At 34.9% G+C, this 17151-nt stretch overlaps 1 protein-coding gene and 1 non-coding gene across 2 annotated transcripts in view; both read right to left on the bottom strand.

The window, feature by feature from the left end:
• The window catches only part of GPR137C (G protein-coupled receptor 137C), a 75976-nt gene that overhangs the window by 27968 nt on the left and 30857 nt on the right, over nucleotides 1–17151 (bottom strand). The window contains exons 2-3 of the mRNA XM_001489194.6: nucleotides 13529–13572; nucleotides 11843–12071 (exon numbers count right to left, since the gene is read on the bottom strand). Of these exons, the coding sequence (XP_001489244.3) occupies nucleotides 11843–12071; nucleotides 13529–13572 (273 nt within the window). The remainder of the gene's footprint in view (nucleotides 1–11842; nucleotides 12072–13528; nucleotides 13573–17151) is intronic.
• LOC111770506 (U6atac minor spliceosomal RNA) lies at nucleotides 6746–6871 on the bottom strand. The gene has a single exon (XR_002803778.1). It is a non-coding gene; the product is annotated as a U6atac minor spliceosomal RNA (small nuclear RNA).

Below are 17151 nucleotides of genomic sequence, written 5' to 3'. Positions count from 1 at the left end.
GGTACTGAGTTGTAGAAAAAAATCTTTTCTGAGGAACACTGTATAGACAATATCCTCAACAATATTATACAACAGTGACTTTAAGATAAATGTTTCTTACAAGAAATTTCTTACAAATTTCTTGATGTAGGTCAAAGTGTAGGTTGGAAAAGACAGCTCTACCCAGGGTACAACGCAGCCCGTGTACGAAAGTCTGCAATGATCTCGATTTGGCTGAGGATAAAATGTAGAACAGAAAGAGAAATAGCACATCCTTCGGGTAATCTTTCTGGCAGTTAAGCTTTTGAATTTAACAGGTGAGGGTTTATTTTCTCTGACAAGAACCTGGAGTATGGAAATTCTGCATTGTTTTGTAGGCCAGATTCACATGCTCGGACAATCAAGCAGAGGGCAAAATGGAAAACTTCTGGCCTTCAGCAGCCTGAACAAGACAGATGTCTGAATTTTAGACTTTCCACCAAAGTGAGCTGAAGGAAGACTTATGGATAGAAATAACATCTAATTCACACTGATGTGTAAATATGCAATCTTTGAAACGTGGCTGGAGTCGAAACAAAATTTTCTTTGTTTTTGTTAAGAATGTTGCTACAATATCACAAGATTATGGAAACAGGCCAACGCAGTCCTTGAGAAAACATATTGCTCTAAATACCTTTATTAGTTTACGAAATAATAAATTAAGTATCTACACTTATCTTACTTATTTAAACATGGAACAAAGAAAGAATGTTAAATATGTTAGAAAATCAAAAAAATGAAAGAGCAGAAAGAAACTATTCAAATTAACAATTATAATATTTAAAAATAAAGTAAGAGTTGCTACTTTGAAAAAGAGAACCAAATTATAGCAGTGTTCTAGTCGCTAAAAGAATAAAACGTAAATTAAAAAATAAGTAACGAGGGGCGAGCTCGGTGGTGTAGTGGTTGAGTTCGCATGCTCTACTTCGGCGGCTCGTGGTTTGTGGGTTCGGATCCCAGGAGTGGACCTATACACAACTCATCAGGCCACGCAGTGGTGGCGTCCCATACGCAAAATAGAGGAAGACTGGCATGGATGTTACCTCGGGGACAGTCTTCCTCAAGCAAGAAGAGGAAGACTGGCAACATATGTTAGCTCAGGGCCAATATTCCTCACCAAAAAGAAAAGGTAATGAAAAAGATAGGGCCAATATTCCTCACCAAAAAGAAAAGGTAATGAAAAAGATAACATAAAAGATACCTAAGTGCTCTGTAAACTGAGACTGGGGTAGACAGTTCTAGATGTAATTACTAAAACCCCTAACTCACTCTTATTAAAAAAAAAAGCAAAACAAAACTGATTTTGAAGAAAATTAACATGGAAGCTGACAATCTTTTTGAAAACCACTCAATGGTCTATCAGTAAGACAACAGTTAAATTTTGGCATATGATGAAATTTTGTGCAGCCTTGAAAAGAGTTTTTAATAGCATGAGAAAATGCTTTACTAATATAAGGGGAAAAGCAGGATATAACATTACATTTATATTGAGTTTCAAACACAGTGAAGTGTAAGTGATGACATTACTAGTTTTTAAAAAAAAGCTTTTTATTTTATTGAAATCATAATAGTTTATAACATTGTGAAATTTCAGTTGTACATTATTATTTGTCAGTCCAATATATATAAGTGTCCCTTTACCCCTTATGCCCACCTCCAACCCCCTTCCCCTCTGGTAACGACTAATCTGTTCCCCTTATCCATGTGTTTGTTTATCTTCCAGATATGAATGAAATCATATGGAATTTGTCTTTCTCTGTCTGGCTTATTTTGCTTAGCATAATACCCTCAAGGTCCATCCATGTTGTTGCAAATGGGATGATTTTGTTCTTTTTTATGGTTGAGTAGTATTCCATTGTATACATATGCCACACCTTGTTTATCCATTCATCAGTCATTGGGCATCTAGGCTGCTTCCACGTCTTGGCTATTGTGAATAATGCTGCAATGAACAAAGGGGTGCATAAGTCCCTTTGAATTGTTGATTTCAGGTTCTTTGGATAAATAGCCAGTAGTGGGATAACTGGGTCATATGGTATTTCTATTTTTAATTTTTTGAGAAATCTTCATACTGTTTTCCATAGTGGCTGCACCAGTTGGCATTCCCACCAGCAGTGGATGAGGGATCCCTTTTCTCTACACCCTCTCCAACATTTGTTGTTTTTTTTTCTTGGTGATTATAGCCATTCTGACAGGTGTAAGCTGATATCTAAGTGTAGTTTTGATTTGCATTTCCCTGATGATTAGTGATGATGAACATCTCTTCATGTGCCTGTTGGCCATCTGTATACCTTCTTTGGAAAAATGTATGTTCATATCCTTTGCCCGGTTTTTGATTGGGTTGTTTGTTTTTTTGTTGTTGAGTTGTATGAGTTCTTTATATATTTTTGAGATTAACCCCTTGTTGGATATATGATTTGCAACTATTTTCTCCCAGTTGGTAGGTTGTCTTTTCATTTTGTTCCTGGTTTCCTTTGCCTTGTACAGGCTCTTTAGTCAGATGAAGTCCCATTTGTTTATTTTTTCTATTGTTTCTCTTGCCCAAGCAGACATGGTATTCAAAAAGATCCTTCTAAGACCAATGTCAAAGAGTGTACTGCCTATATTTTCTTCTAGGAATTTTATGGCTTCATATCTTACATTCAAATCTTTAATCCATTTTGAGTTAATTTTTGCATATGGTGCAAGATAATGGTCTACGTTCATTCCTTTGCATGTGGCTGTCCAGTTTTCCCAAGATCATCGAAGAGACTTCCCTTTCTCCATGTTATGTTCTTGGCCCCTTTGTTGAAGATTAGCTGTCCGTAGATGTGTGGTTTTATTTCTGGGCTTTCAATACTGTTCCATTGATCTATGTGTCTGTTTTTATACCAGTACTGTGCTGTTTTGATTACTATAGCTTTTAGTATACATATATATATATATATATTTTTTTTTTTTGAGGAAGATTAGCCCTGAACTAACATCCACCGCCAATCCTCCTCCGTTTTTTTTTTTTTTTTTTTTTTTTTGCTGAGCTAACATCCATGCCCATCTTCCTCTGCTTTATATGTGGGACGCCTGCCACATCATAGCTTGATAAGCAGTGTGTAGGTCTGCACCCAGGATCTGAACCAGCAAACCCTGGGCTGCCGAAGCAGAGCATGCGAACTTAACCACCATGCCACTGGGCTGGCCCCAGCTTTTAGTATATTTTGAAGTTAGGGATTGGGATGCCTCCAGCTTTGTTCTTTTTTCTCAGGACTGCTTTGTCTATTTAGTGTTTTTTCTTGTTCCATATGAATTTTAGGATTCTTTGTTTTATTTCTTTGAAGAATGTCATTGGGATTCTGATTAGGATTGCATTGTATCTGTAGATTGCTTTAGGTAGTATGGCTATTTTAACTATGTTTATTCTTCCAATCCATGGGCTTGGAATATCTTTCTATTTCTGTACATCTTCTTTGATTTCTTTCAATAATGTCTTAGTTTTCAGTGTATAGGTCTTTCACCTCTTTGGTTAAATTTACTCCTAGATATTTTATTCTTTTCATTGTGATTGTAAGTGGGATCATCATCTTGACTTCTCTTTCTGCTACTTTGTTATTAGTGTATAGAAATGCAACAGATTTTTGTAGTTGATTTTGTACCCTGCAACTTTGCAGTAGTTGTTGATTATTTCTAACAGTTTTCTGATGGATTCTGTAGGGTTTTCTCTTTATAGAAGCATGTCATCTGCAAACAGCAAGAGTTTCATTCCTTCCTTTCCAATTTGGATTCCTTTTCTTTTTCTTGCCTAATTGTTCTAGCCAAAACCTCTATGGTTTTGTATTATGTTGAATAGGAATGGCAAAAGTGGGCACCCTTGTCTTGTTCCTGTTCTCAAGAGGGATAGTTTTAGTTTTTCACTGTTAAGAATGCTGTTGGCTGGGGGGCTGGCCCCGTGGTCGAGTGGTTAAGTTCGCGCGCTCTGCTGCAGGCGGCCCAGTGTTTCGTTGGTTCGAATCCTGGGCGCGGACATGGCACTGCTCATCAAACCACGCTGAGGCAGCGTCCCACATGCCACAACTAGACGGACCCACAACGAAGAATATACAACTATGTACTGGGGGCTTTGGGGAGAAAAAGGAAAAAAAGAAAATCTTTAAAAAACAAAAGAATGCTGTTGGCTGTTGGTTTGTCATGTATGGGCTTTATTATGTTGAGGTACTTTATTTCTATACCCATTTTATTTAGAAGTTTTTTTTTTTTTTATCATAAATTGATGTTGGATCTTGTCAAATGCTTTCTCAGTGTCTATTGAGAGGATCATGTGATTTTTATTCCTCATTATGTTGATATGGTTTATCACATTGATTGATTTCCAGATGTTGAACCATCCCTGTGTTCCTGGTATTAATCCCACTTGATCATGGTGTATGATCCTTTTGATATATTGCTGTCTTTGGTTTGCCAATATTTTGTTGAGGGTTTTTGCATCTATGTTCATCAGTGATATTTACCTGTAATTTTCCTTCTTTGTGTTGTCTTTGTCTGTTTTTGGTATCAGGGTGATGTTGGCTTTGTAAAATGTGTTAGGAAGTGTTCCATCTTCTTCAATTTTTTGGAATAGTTTGAGAAGGACATGTACTAAATCTTCTTTGAATGTTGGGTAGAATTCTCCAGAGAAGCCACCTGGTCCTGGACTTTTATCTTTTGGGAGGTTTTTGCTTACTGTTTCAATCTTTTACTTGCGATTTGTCTATTCAGATTCTCTATTTCTTCTTGGTTCAGTTTTGGGAGGTTGTAGGAGTCTAAGAATTTATCCCTTTCTTCTAGATTGTCCAATTTGTTGGCATATAGTTTTTCATAGTATTCTCTTATAATCCTTTGTATTTCTGTGCTATCCATTGTAATTTCTCCTCTTTCATCTCTAATTTTATTTATTTGAGACTTCTCTCTTTTTTTCTTAGTGAGTCTGGCTAAGGAGTTGTTAATTTTGTTTATCTTCTCAAAGAAATAGCTCTTAGTTTCATTGATCCTTTCTACTGTTTTTTTTTGGTTTCAATTTCATTTATTTCTGCTCTAATTTTTATTATTTCCCTCCTTCTGCTGACTTTGGGCTTTGTTTTCTCTTCTTTTTCTAGTTCTGTTAGGTGTAGCTTAAGATTGCTTATTTGAGATTTTTTTTTGTTTGTCAAGTAGGCCTGTATTGCTATGAATTTCCCTCTTAGGACCACTTTTGCTTCATCTCATATGAGTTGGTATGGTGTATTTTCATATTCATTGTCTTCAGAGATTTTTGATTTCTCCTTTAATTTCTTCAATGATCCTATGGTTTTTTCAGCAGCATGTTGTTTAGTCTCCACATGTTTGTTATTTTGCTAGCTTTTTTCTTGTAGTTGAGTTCTAGTTTCATAGCATTATGGTCAGGAAAGGTGCTTGATATGATTTCAATCTTCTTACCTTTATTGAGGCTTGCCTTGTTTCCCAACATATGGTCTATCCTTGAGAATGTTCCATGTGCACTTGAGAAGAATGTGTCTTCTGCTGTTTTTGGATGGAGAGTTCTATATATATCTATTAAGTCCATCTGGTCCAGTTTTTCATTTAGTTCCACTATTTCATTGTTGATTTTCTGTCTGGATGATCCATCCATTGATGAAAGCGAGGTGTTAAGGTCCCCTACCATCATCATGTTGCTGTTAATATCTCCTTTTAGGTTTGTTAATAGTGGCTTTATGTACTTTGGTGCTCCTGTTTTGGGTTTATATATATTTATAAGTGTTATGTCTTCTTGGTGGAGTGTCCCTTTTATCATTATACACTGCCCATCTTTGTCTCTCACTGTATTTTTTTATCTTGAAGTCTACTTTGTCTAAGTACGGCAACACCTGTTTTTTTTGTTTGCCACTAGCTTGGAGTATGGTCTTTCAGCCCTTCACTCTGAGCCTGTGTTTGTCTTCAGAATTGAGATGTGTTTCCTGAAGGTGACATCCTGTTGGGTCTTGTTTTTTGATCCATCCAGCCACTCTGTGTCTTTGATTGGAGAATGCTGTTTACATTTAGAGTGATTATTGATATATGAGGGCTCTCTGCTGCTATTTTATCACTTGTTTTATGGTTGTTCTGTATTTTCCTTGTTTCTTGTCCTGTGTAATTTGGACTGTCAATTCACTTTGGTGGCTCCCTCGGATGGTTTTTTCAGTTTTTTTTTTATTTATCATTTGTGTCTCTGTTCTGATTTTTTATTTAGTGGTTACCATGGGGTTTGTATAAAAGACCTCGTGGATGAAGTAATCCATTTTCTGATAGCCTTTTATTCCCTTAGTCTAAGGAGGTTCCATCCTTTTTCTCTTCCCCTTCTAATTTGTTGTGTCACAACTTATTCTGTTTTGTGTTGGGAGTTTGTGGTTAAAGTGAAGTGATTATATTTATTCTTGATGTTTTCCTTCCCTTTATTTCAATGTTATAATTAAGTGTTTACTACTCTGTTCTAATAGAGAGTTGCAGTTTTCTGATTTTGTCTGCCTATTTATCTCCTTGCTCAAGAATTTGTAAACCCTTTCTTTTTATTTTCAGGTATGAGGACCTTCTTGATCACATCTTGTAAGGAAGGGTCTTGTGATGAACTCCCTCAGCTTTTGTTTATCTGGGAAAGTTTTTATTTCTCCAACATATCTGAAGGATATTTTCACTGCATAGAGTATTCTTTGCTGAAAGTTTTTATCTTTAAGAATTTTGAATATATCATTCCATCCTCTCCTAGAAAAAATGATGGTTAGATGCCATGAAGTAGGTGGCAATGCCTTAACCATATGTGTGTTGTCAGGACCAAGGGCCTCTTACATCCTTGTCATGGGGAGTGCTAACGTTCTCTCCTTTCTTACAACACTGTTGCTTTTTTTTTTTTTTAATTTTAAATCATATTCTTTCATATTAACAAGTTTTAACAATCAGAAAAAAAATTTTTTATAATAAAAGTACAGTTAACTGCCTATAAAACAGCACTTTTAATAGAAATAAAATCAGTTAATGGAGAAAACAAAAAAAAACCCAAGAAAACTTACCAACAACCACCTTCTGCCAAATGGATAATGGAAGAATTTGTTCAAATTTTCTAAGAACAAGCCCATGTCAAAATATGATGATAAAGACATTAGCAACTAACATTTTTTTTAGTGCCAACCAGTACACTATGGCTTTCCACACATTATCATTTATCCTTGCAACATTACTAGGGAGATAGTTACTATAATTTTCTCCAGTTTAAAGATGGACAGAGAGGTTAAAGTCATAGAGTTAATAAATGGCAGAGCTCTGATTTAAATCTAGGCAATATGACTCTAGAGGTTGAGTTCATATTGTTTTGTATTACAGTGTGTGTTACCTATCTCAGTTTATGAGATAAATATGCTTATATTCTAAAACCTAAGGACACAAGAAAAAAAAGAGATTGGTTAATTTTACTTCAAGTCTAGGTTTAACAAAATTTTAAATAATATCATAATAACTGAAATACAAAACATTAAAGGAAATGATAAAATAGAGTTTACCTCAAAAATTCAAGGAACATAAGGAAATCTAGTCAAATAATTTACCATATTTATAAGACAAATAGAAAACCAAAATTGTAGCAATGTGAATAGTTTCTGAGAAGGATTTAATAATATTAAACACCTATTCTTAACTAAACACACACAAAACTTATGATAGCTATCATTCTTAATAAAAGTAACATTTTAATATAAACCGAAAACACATATGCCAAATATATAAAGACTGAAGGCTCAGATTCTGCTTTGTAAATCATTGAGAAATAGTTTACACATATAGAAATATGGATAGTAAATCTCTACTTGAAAACATATATATGCATATCAATTAAAAAAATTTAAATTAAAACATCTAAGGCATACATTAATGAAAATAGCCAAAATAAAAAAAATTTGAACTCAAATATTGATGGAGCAGAGGAAATGAAGTACATTTATACAATGAAGATAGCATTATAAAATGGTTTATTCTTTTGGAGGGTAGTATGACAAAATCTAGTAAGAATATATGTGGAATAATGTCATTAATAAGCATACAAACAATTATACTCATGCAAATTACAACTATTTAAAAATGCGTACCTAAAAGATTACAGTCCTGCATCACTTAACAATGGGGATACATTCTGAGAAATGCATCCTTAGATAATTTTGTTGTTTTGTGAACATCACAGAGTGCACTTACACAACCTAGATGGTGTAGCCTACTACACACCTAGGCCATATGGTACTAATCTTATGGAACCACTGTCATATATTGGGACCTTTGTTGACCAAAATGTCGTTAAGCAGGGCATGACTGTGTAAGTAAATATAGGGCAATGTAAATGGAGTCAAGGCATGGTTATAAAGAACAGTGACTACTAATAGACACCTGTGGTCAGACTTGAGTTTGAATCCTGGTTCAAGCGTGTGATCTCGGGCATTTTTAGTGATTAAATTTGCTCTTGACACAACCCTGTCATGAAAGCTCATTTTGTTACTAGGGTAAAGCTGCTCTGGCAAAGACTGTATGCAAACATGGAAACGTTATCTATTCGACAAATAATTACTGAACACCTAGTATATGCCAGGCATTATTTTAGACAAAAGGGATAGAAAAATGAACAACACAGACAAGAACTACTTTCAGAGTTTACACTTGAGGAGGGAGAAGCAGAAAATAAGTATGCAAACAAATGAACAAATAATTTTGGCTACTGATAAATGCTATGAAGATAACAAAAGAAGGTGATGGATATAGTAATCAGAGTGGAGAGTTAACTTGAGTTGAGTGGTTAGGAAAGGTGACATCTGAGCTGAGACCTGAATGCCCAGAAACCATCACATGCATAGCTCTAGGAAGTACAATTTGGGCAGAAGGAACGTCACATACAGAGCCCAGGGCAAGAATGAACTTGCTGTGTATTCTCTGGTGAGGAACTGGGGGGAAAAGCCCATGTGACTGGAACAGCGAAGAGGAGAGTGGTAGGAGGTGAGGTGAGAAAGCTAGAGAGGGGCCTAGGTCACGCAAGAGCTTATAAGCCACACTTCCTCTGCCTCTCAAACTCCCCCACACCCCACTTTTTTTTGCAAAAGAGGGATAGGACCACCTCATAGAATTATGAGATAATGTGAAAAGCAACTAGAGCAGGCCTGGTGCACAGTAGAGACAGATAGTTATACTCATTAGGTTTCTTTCCTGTCAAGTTGTTCAAATAGAAAAAAACAGATAGAAGAAATTTTTTAAATGAAAAAGTTGACAGGAGTTACTGTTAGGAAACAAGGAATGAAGTAACAATCAGAGTATTTCAAATTTGAGTCTGAATCAATAGGAGAACAATGACAATGACAAAGTTAGAGAGATAGAGAGGTACAGATTGTGAGTGGGAAGAGAATGAGGTAGGTAGGCTGGTGAAAATATGCAAAAGGCACCTGAAGTACCTAATGGGATAGAAATAAAAATGCGTATGTCATCATTCAGATAAAATTAATTGACCCTCAAGTGGGAGGAACCGAGGGAGCTCTGAATAATAAATGGCTCTGCCTTCTAGAGCTCAGAGGTTAGTCAGAAAAATTAGACATGCACACATAAATGCTACATAGTATCAACTGATATGTACACACAAATGCTACATAGTACACGTTGATATGTGCCCTGAGAGGAACAAATACAATTTTTAGAGAATTTGGACACAGAGTTATTTCTAAATTTTATTTTGGAGATGGAGGACAAGGGACCAAATTCAGTTCATAAAAAGGGGAAACATTAGAGTTCTGCCTTTCAAGTTGGGTAAGATACGGACAAGCAGGCATGGAGCAGTGGGAGGGGAAAAGCATTCCTGGAAGATGAAACAGCCTGAGGACAGAGAGCCAGGAAAACATACTGTGTGCCATGCGGAAATCAGGTGGGTAAGATTTGGTTGAGACAAATTATGGAGGATCTCATTATCATAGAATATGTGGAAGAATGAAGAATAAAAAGGAGAAAAGCAAAAGATCAAAGTCTGAGCTTTCAGGAAATGCTCTCGGGACAGCAAGAAACGGCCAGGTCGAAAATGGGGAGGAGGTGGATGCTTAACTGACACTTGCGGATTGAAGAAAAGAAATGGCCACTGCTACATATGGTTATAGAAGTCAAAAATAAAAAGTGAGCCTAGTCTTTTTACAAAGAGAACATGAAAGCAAGACGACGTACTCTGAGAATAAAAAAGTTTATAACCTAGTTAGAAAGATCAAGAACTACCCAACAGTACAATATAATACAAATAATCTAGCATCTCATATGATATTTACCTTTATAGGTAGGAATTGGACATGTCTCTCTGTAGTGTTCCTAGAGAATTCTGAATCCATGCAGCTTTTAAATTTAATACTTTAAAAATAATAAAAATAAAAAAGTGAATACCTTTCACATAATAGTTAGGGGAAGATGTTTGAAATAATTCTGGAGGAGTTATCAGAAGAACTTTTCTTCTCAGATGGGCAACTTTACTATATTCAGAGAATTATCTATTTCAAAGCAAGTAAAACGACACTTAGAAAGTTGCTAGTTATCCAGAAAAGAAGCCCTTTAAATTCAACCACTTCTATTTATGCTTTATCACTAGACAAGCAAGATGCATGAATTCTATGGCGATGTTATTACACTAAGTGAAGATGCTGTTGCGACACCAAAAGATTATGTACCATAAGAGTGATAGTATTTTTTTAACAGTATTATTATTATTAGCTAAAATATTTAAATTTTACAAACAACTTTTTAGAATTGAAGTCAAATAAAATAATTTTCCAGGTAAGATTAATAGGTTTGAAAGTCAGTCTCTCTCTCTCCACCTCCCCATTTATATTTACATATTTATTTTGCATTCTACTGATACATGTTTAAAAAGTAAAATTATCATCTCCACCTAAATTTAAAGGACAAGTTGGTTACCATACATTTAATTGTAGTACCTTACTTTACTAGGACTATGTTAAGGATAACAACAATATAGATGTCTAAAAATATTTCAGAGATTGTTCTGTTTAAGACACTATCTTGCTTATCTTCAGTGAACAGGCAATCATGCCAAACTAAAGCAAGCTCGTGTGTATGTATAAACCCACACCCCCAACACCCACCAATCTATACCCCCACACCCACTGCTGCACATACACTGCAATGACCAATTCACTGCTCAACCACGCTGTCAATCAACAACAGTAGAAAGTTCCCTGGTTCTTTGTTAATGGGTTAGCATTTGGCTTCTGTTTGCTGGTCCAAAGTATAAAGAAAGGGAGAAGCAAGGCATTTATAAATTTAGTGACATGACTGACTGTTTCAAATATCATGGGGACTTTATATTATGGGGTGAAGTACCATTTTATAGACTTTTATACAAATAAACAGCATTTTACCAACATGATATCTTAACATTGCTAACCCAAATGCATGAAGACATAATCTGGTAAAGTTATTTAATGGCAATACTGCCACCCTTACTGGATAAAATCCTAAGTTGTTAGTGTGGCTTTATATATTAGACTATTTTTGATACATTCATAAATATATTCTGGTTTATTTCATTTAATTAGTCTCCAGTGCAGAGGATATAAGTCATAGAAAGTACAATATGTTCAGTATAAGCTTCCTTATTAAAAAATCATTGTTTAGTAAGGGCCAAATTTTGAATACATTTTAATTTCTAGTGATCATTCTTTCATGCTCAAAATGTACCTGACATTCAGAATACTTTTTAAAAAAAACATAAACTTTCCAATAAAAGATGGTTCATAGGATAAGGATTTGAAGTAAGATTTTCAAGTGTAAATTTAAGAAATATACTTACCTTTGATTCGAGGTAGACATTTGCTGATGACATTTTTGTAACTTTGCATATGTAATTAACTAAAGAGATGGCACAAAGAATAAATAGGCTATCATTAATTAATGCTCGAACAAACACAGTCCATTTCAACTGATTTTCTGGGACATCTCCATGGACTAGCATTGCACAAGTCAAGTTCACCACTAAAAAGAGAAGGCTTGCCAATATAAAGCCCAAATGCAGTAGAATTCTGAAAGAAAAAAAATGAGTTTATTAGGTGTTTATAAAACTAAAATGTTTGTAACTTCATTAAATACAAATTTAATGATCACTCAGAGTTAGTTGGCCTATCTTTACTGTTATGAAATTAGGATCTAAACCATTTTAAAATAGCATTAGATTTTAAAGCATTAATTTAAAAATAATCTCATGTGGACCTGAATTCAGTTGCCTCTACCAAGAAGAATAATATAGGACTATTTTAACACTATTTCAAGTAATCCTGAGTTTTTCATTTTTATAACTATTAAGCATATTTTTTTACCTTTCCATTCCAAGAATTACCAGGCTCTTATAATGTGCCTGGAAAATTAATATACTGTACCTAAGTTTAAATACATCACTAATATTAAATTGAAGAAGTAAGGGAAATGTGTTTTAAACAATGTTCAATCTTATGAACATCTGATTATCCATAGCAAACATTGCTTTCAAACACAACTAAAGAATCAACAGGGTCAGTATATGTAGAGTTTCAAGCACTCGTCAATACTTCATCTTCTTAAAAGGTTGCATATTTACTATGCATACCGAGCAACTCTGAGAATGAAATGCTTAACTACTTCCCCCTAAGAAAAGTTAGACCACCTCATAAAAACTCTTCAGATAAGGTGTGGCTATCTGTATCAAGTAGCTATAACAGTTATCCCAGTTCAAATACATTTATATCCCAAGTTAATGTGTTCCAGAAATTTATTTGCATGCTAATATCTTCTATTTTGGGTCACTTTCAATAGGGAATAATAAAGCACTGTCTACCTTTATAAATATTTTACACAAGGTAAATTGAAGATAATGTGTAATCTGTAACAAGCAATCTTTGTTAAGTGTACATGGAAAGTACAAACAGCACAAAGTACAAAGTACAAAGATTTTAGTTTGAAAGTTTAGATATTAATATTCTCTCAGATTAAATAATAAAGATAATTACAGTTTGAAGTCCAAAATGGACCTTGAAATTATTCATATATCGAGGGGATTATAGTAGTTTAGGAAACCAAAGTATAGAGTTGTTAACTGAGTTGCATAGTTGGCAAGGCAGTGGGAAAATTGGTTTGAAACCGAAGCCTCCTGACTTCCCAGCTTAGCACTCTCATTCCTGAGGTTAATTGGGACTGAAACATTACTTATTTCATGGAACTATACTATACATTCTCATCCAAAACAACATAATCTAACTTTATTATTTGTGGACTTTCTGAAACTACATCTGACACCTGAAGTGGGACAGTGGCAGAGCAGCAAAAAAAGGTGTTAGGCGGCAGTATGGCTGAAGGGGGAGACTGAGTTACTCAACTCACCTCTGTGAACTAATCTAACTACTTGATTTTTCTACACAACTGCTAAGGTATCCTCAACTACCATACCCTTCTACCTTGAGAAGCCTACTGTGAAAAAAATTTAGATCCTGCTACTCATGAAACTTACTTGTGTTTGTCAAGTTCAGTGGCACATCTGACTTTACATATAACCTATAGAGACAATATAAAAAGAAAGTTTTCAAAACGTGTAATATAGTATTTTTTTTAATTTTTATTTTTTTCGGATGTACATCATATTTCAAATTCTGGATACATTACATCATGTTCACCACCCGAACACTAATTATGGTGCATCCCCTCACATGTGAGACTAATCACCCCTTTTATCCTCCCCCCTCCCCCCTTCCCCAATGGTAACCACCAGTCCAATCTCCAATGCTAAGTGATTTTTTTTGTCGTCGTTGTTTTTATCTTCTACTTATGAGTGAGATCATATGGTATTTGACTTTCTCCCTCTGACTTATTTCACTCAGCATAATACCCTCAAGGACCATCCATGTTGTCACAAATGGCCGGATTTCATCATTTCTTATGGCTGAGTGGTATTCCATCGTGTATAAATACCACATCTTTATCCATTCGTCCCTTGTTGGGCACCTAGGTTGCTTCCAAGTTTTGGCTATTGTGTATAATGCTGCAATGAACACAGGAGTGCAAATATCTTTATGCCTTTGTGTTTTCAAGTTCTTTGGATAAATACCCAGCAGTGGGATAGCTGGATCATATGGTAGATCTATCCTTAATTTTCTGAGGATACTCCAAACTGCTTTCCATAGTGGCTGCACCAGTTTGCACTGCCACCAGCAGTGAACAAGGGTTCCCTTCTCTCCACACCCTCTCCAACATTTGTTGTTTCCTGTCTTGTTAATTATAGCCATTCTGACCGGAGTGAGGTGATCCAAAAAAAAAAAAAAAAAGAGGCCGTTCTCGTATAGTATTCTTCAATTTGTTTTGACTGTGTGTTTCAAAGTGATACAACTCCCAACGATAACAGATAGCAAGCAAAGTTCAAATGTTAACAGCTGCACCACCGTGAAGCAAAAATAGGCAAGGAGCCAAAGCCTTAAAACAATTAATTAATAACTATCTTTGTTATAGTCTTCTTAAAAAATTGAGATATAATCAACATATAACATTATATTAGTTTCAGGTATACTAGATAATGATTTTATATTTGCATATATTGTGAAATCATCACAATAAGTCTAGTTACCATCTACTACCACACATAGTTACAAATTATTTTTTCTTGTGATGATGAGAACTTTTAAGATTTATTCTCTTAGCAACTTTCAAATATACAATACAGTATTACTAACTATAGTTATCATGCCGTACATTACATCCCCATGACTTATTTATTTTACAGCTGGAAGTTTGTACCTTTTAACTACCTTCACCCATTTCACCCACCCCTCTACTCCCCACTCCTTGGCAACCACCAATCTGTTCTCTGTACCTATAAGTTTTTTTGTTTTTACAGATTCCACATATAAGTGAGATCATACAGTATTTGCCTTTCTCTGACATTTCACTTGGCATAACGCCCTTAGGGTCCATCCATGTTGTTGCAAATGGCAAGATTTCCTTCTTTTTTATGACTGAATAATATTCCAGTGTGTGTGTGTGTGTATGACATTTTCTTTATCCATTCATCCTTGGATGGACATTTAGGTTGTTTTCATATCTTGGCTATTGCAAATAATGTTGTAATAAACACGGGGGTGCATATATCTTTTTTGTTTTCTTCAGATAAATACTCTGAAGTAGAATTGCTGGATTTCTTAAGTGTCTACCTTTAAAAATTTAAACAGAATTAATTCAGTTTAGACATTTATTAAAGTTTTATTATAAGCCAGATATTGTGCTGGATGGCTTGCCACCTAATCTAAACTTCATTATATTACTCACACTTTGTCCTAAAACAAAACTACTTACTTAAATAGGAATATGACTGAGTGTTCTCCAAAGATTATTTTCCCCTAAGATGAAATGAAGTAGTAAAAGGAAACAAGGGATGAAAAATAAACACAAATATAATGAACGTATATCATATTTAATAAACTTGCTTCCTTCACAAAGCCTTGCAAAATGCAGGTTCCAAATACTTGTTGAATAAAGTTAAGCAGATAGGTAAGTAGAATTTGAAGTAAGCATGGTAAATTCTGAGAGCATAGTGTGGAAGGTTTCAATTACTTACTGGTGAATTTGGAATTTATTATTTAGATAATGTGAAGATAGTGAAGATTTTTATGAAGGCGTTCCAAAATATGGAATTTCATCAATCTGGCATCAATGTACAGGCTACTTACAGAGATACTACAGACCAGAAGTAGAAAGACTAGTTATAAGACTACTGAAATAGAGTATGAATTTTGGGGGCCTGGAAAGAAAGAGGCAAATACCAAACATTATAAAGAAAAATAATGTACTTGGTAATTAGTAAGTTAACATTTACTGAGCACATACTATGAAGCATGCCATGGATTCAAAAATAGAATAACTGTTTCTGCTCTCAAAGAGCTCAGTATATGGAATAAACAAACCATTTATTTTGACACATTGTGATATCACTGCAAAAGATGCTATCACAACACCTAGGAAGAGAGAAAGACTAATTCAGTCCCGGAAATGGTAAGAGGTAAGGGGAAAAGGGAAAGACTGTATAAAGAGTCAGGGAGGACTTCTCAAAGGAAGTCACATTTGAGCCAAGTCATGAAGGGTAAATGAGAATAGGTAAATACTCAGGCAAAGGTAGTAGCCTGTGCATCTATTCATATCTATCATATTTTGGTTAACAGTACCAACATCTCCCAGAAGCTGAATGTGATAGAGGAGTCTAAAATATTATCCTATTAGTTTCTACACTGTACTCTTTAACTCATTCTCAGATGCTTTTTTCCCTCTATCTTCACTACTACAGTAGGTTATTACAACAGCCTTTTAATTGGTCTCTCTGCCTCCATTCTTAACTTCATCTATATTTTTAGACAACTGTTCATTTTTCTACTTTTCCTTTACTGTCTATGATTTATTTTTAAAATTGTAGTAAAATAAGTATGTAATAAAATTTACCATTTAACCATTTGTAAGTGTACAGTTCAGTTACATTAAGTCCATTTACACTGTTGTGCAACCATCACCATCATCCATCTTCAGAAGTTTTGCATCCTCCCAAACTGAAACTCCATACCTGTTAAACAATAACTCCCCACCCCTCCCTCCTCCAGCCCCTGGCCCTGCCATTCTACATTTTGTCTCCACGAATTTGACTACTCTAGGCATCTCACACAAGGGGATTCATACAATATTTGTCCTTTTGTGACTGGCTTATTTCACTCAGCATAATGTCTTCAAGGTTCATCCACGTTGTAGCATGTGTCAGAATTTACTTCCTTTTTAAGGCTGAATAATATTCCATTGTTTGCATATACCACATTTTGTTTATCCATTCATTCATCAGCGGACAGGTGAGTAGCTTCCATCTTTTGGATATTGTGAATAATGCTTCTATGAACATGTTCTATATATGATTAAAAAAATCATTTGAGAGTAAGTTGCATATGTGATGCTCCTTTACCTCTAAATACTTCAATATATACTTCCTTAAGAAAGGAAATTCTCTTATGTAACCACTGTACAATTAGAAAAATCATAAAGTTGAATATTGATACAATACTACTATTTAATCTGCAGACCTTATTCAGATTTTGCAAATTGTCCCAGAAA

Source organism: Equus caballus, chromosome 24, assembly GCF_041296265.1.
Source record: "Equus caballus isolate H_3958 breed thoroughbred chromosome 24, TB-T2T, whole genome shotgun sequence".
Taxonomy (NCBI): domain Eukaryota; kingdom Metazoa; phylum Chordata; class Mammalia; order Perissodactyla; family Equidae; genus Equus; species Equus caballus.
Note: the sequence above shows the minus strand (reverse complement) of the source record. Positions and strands in the feature narration are given on the sequence as shown.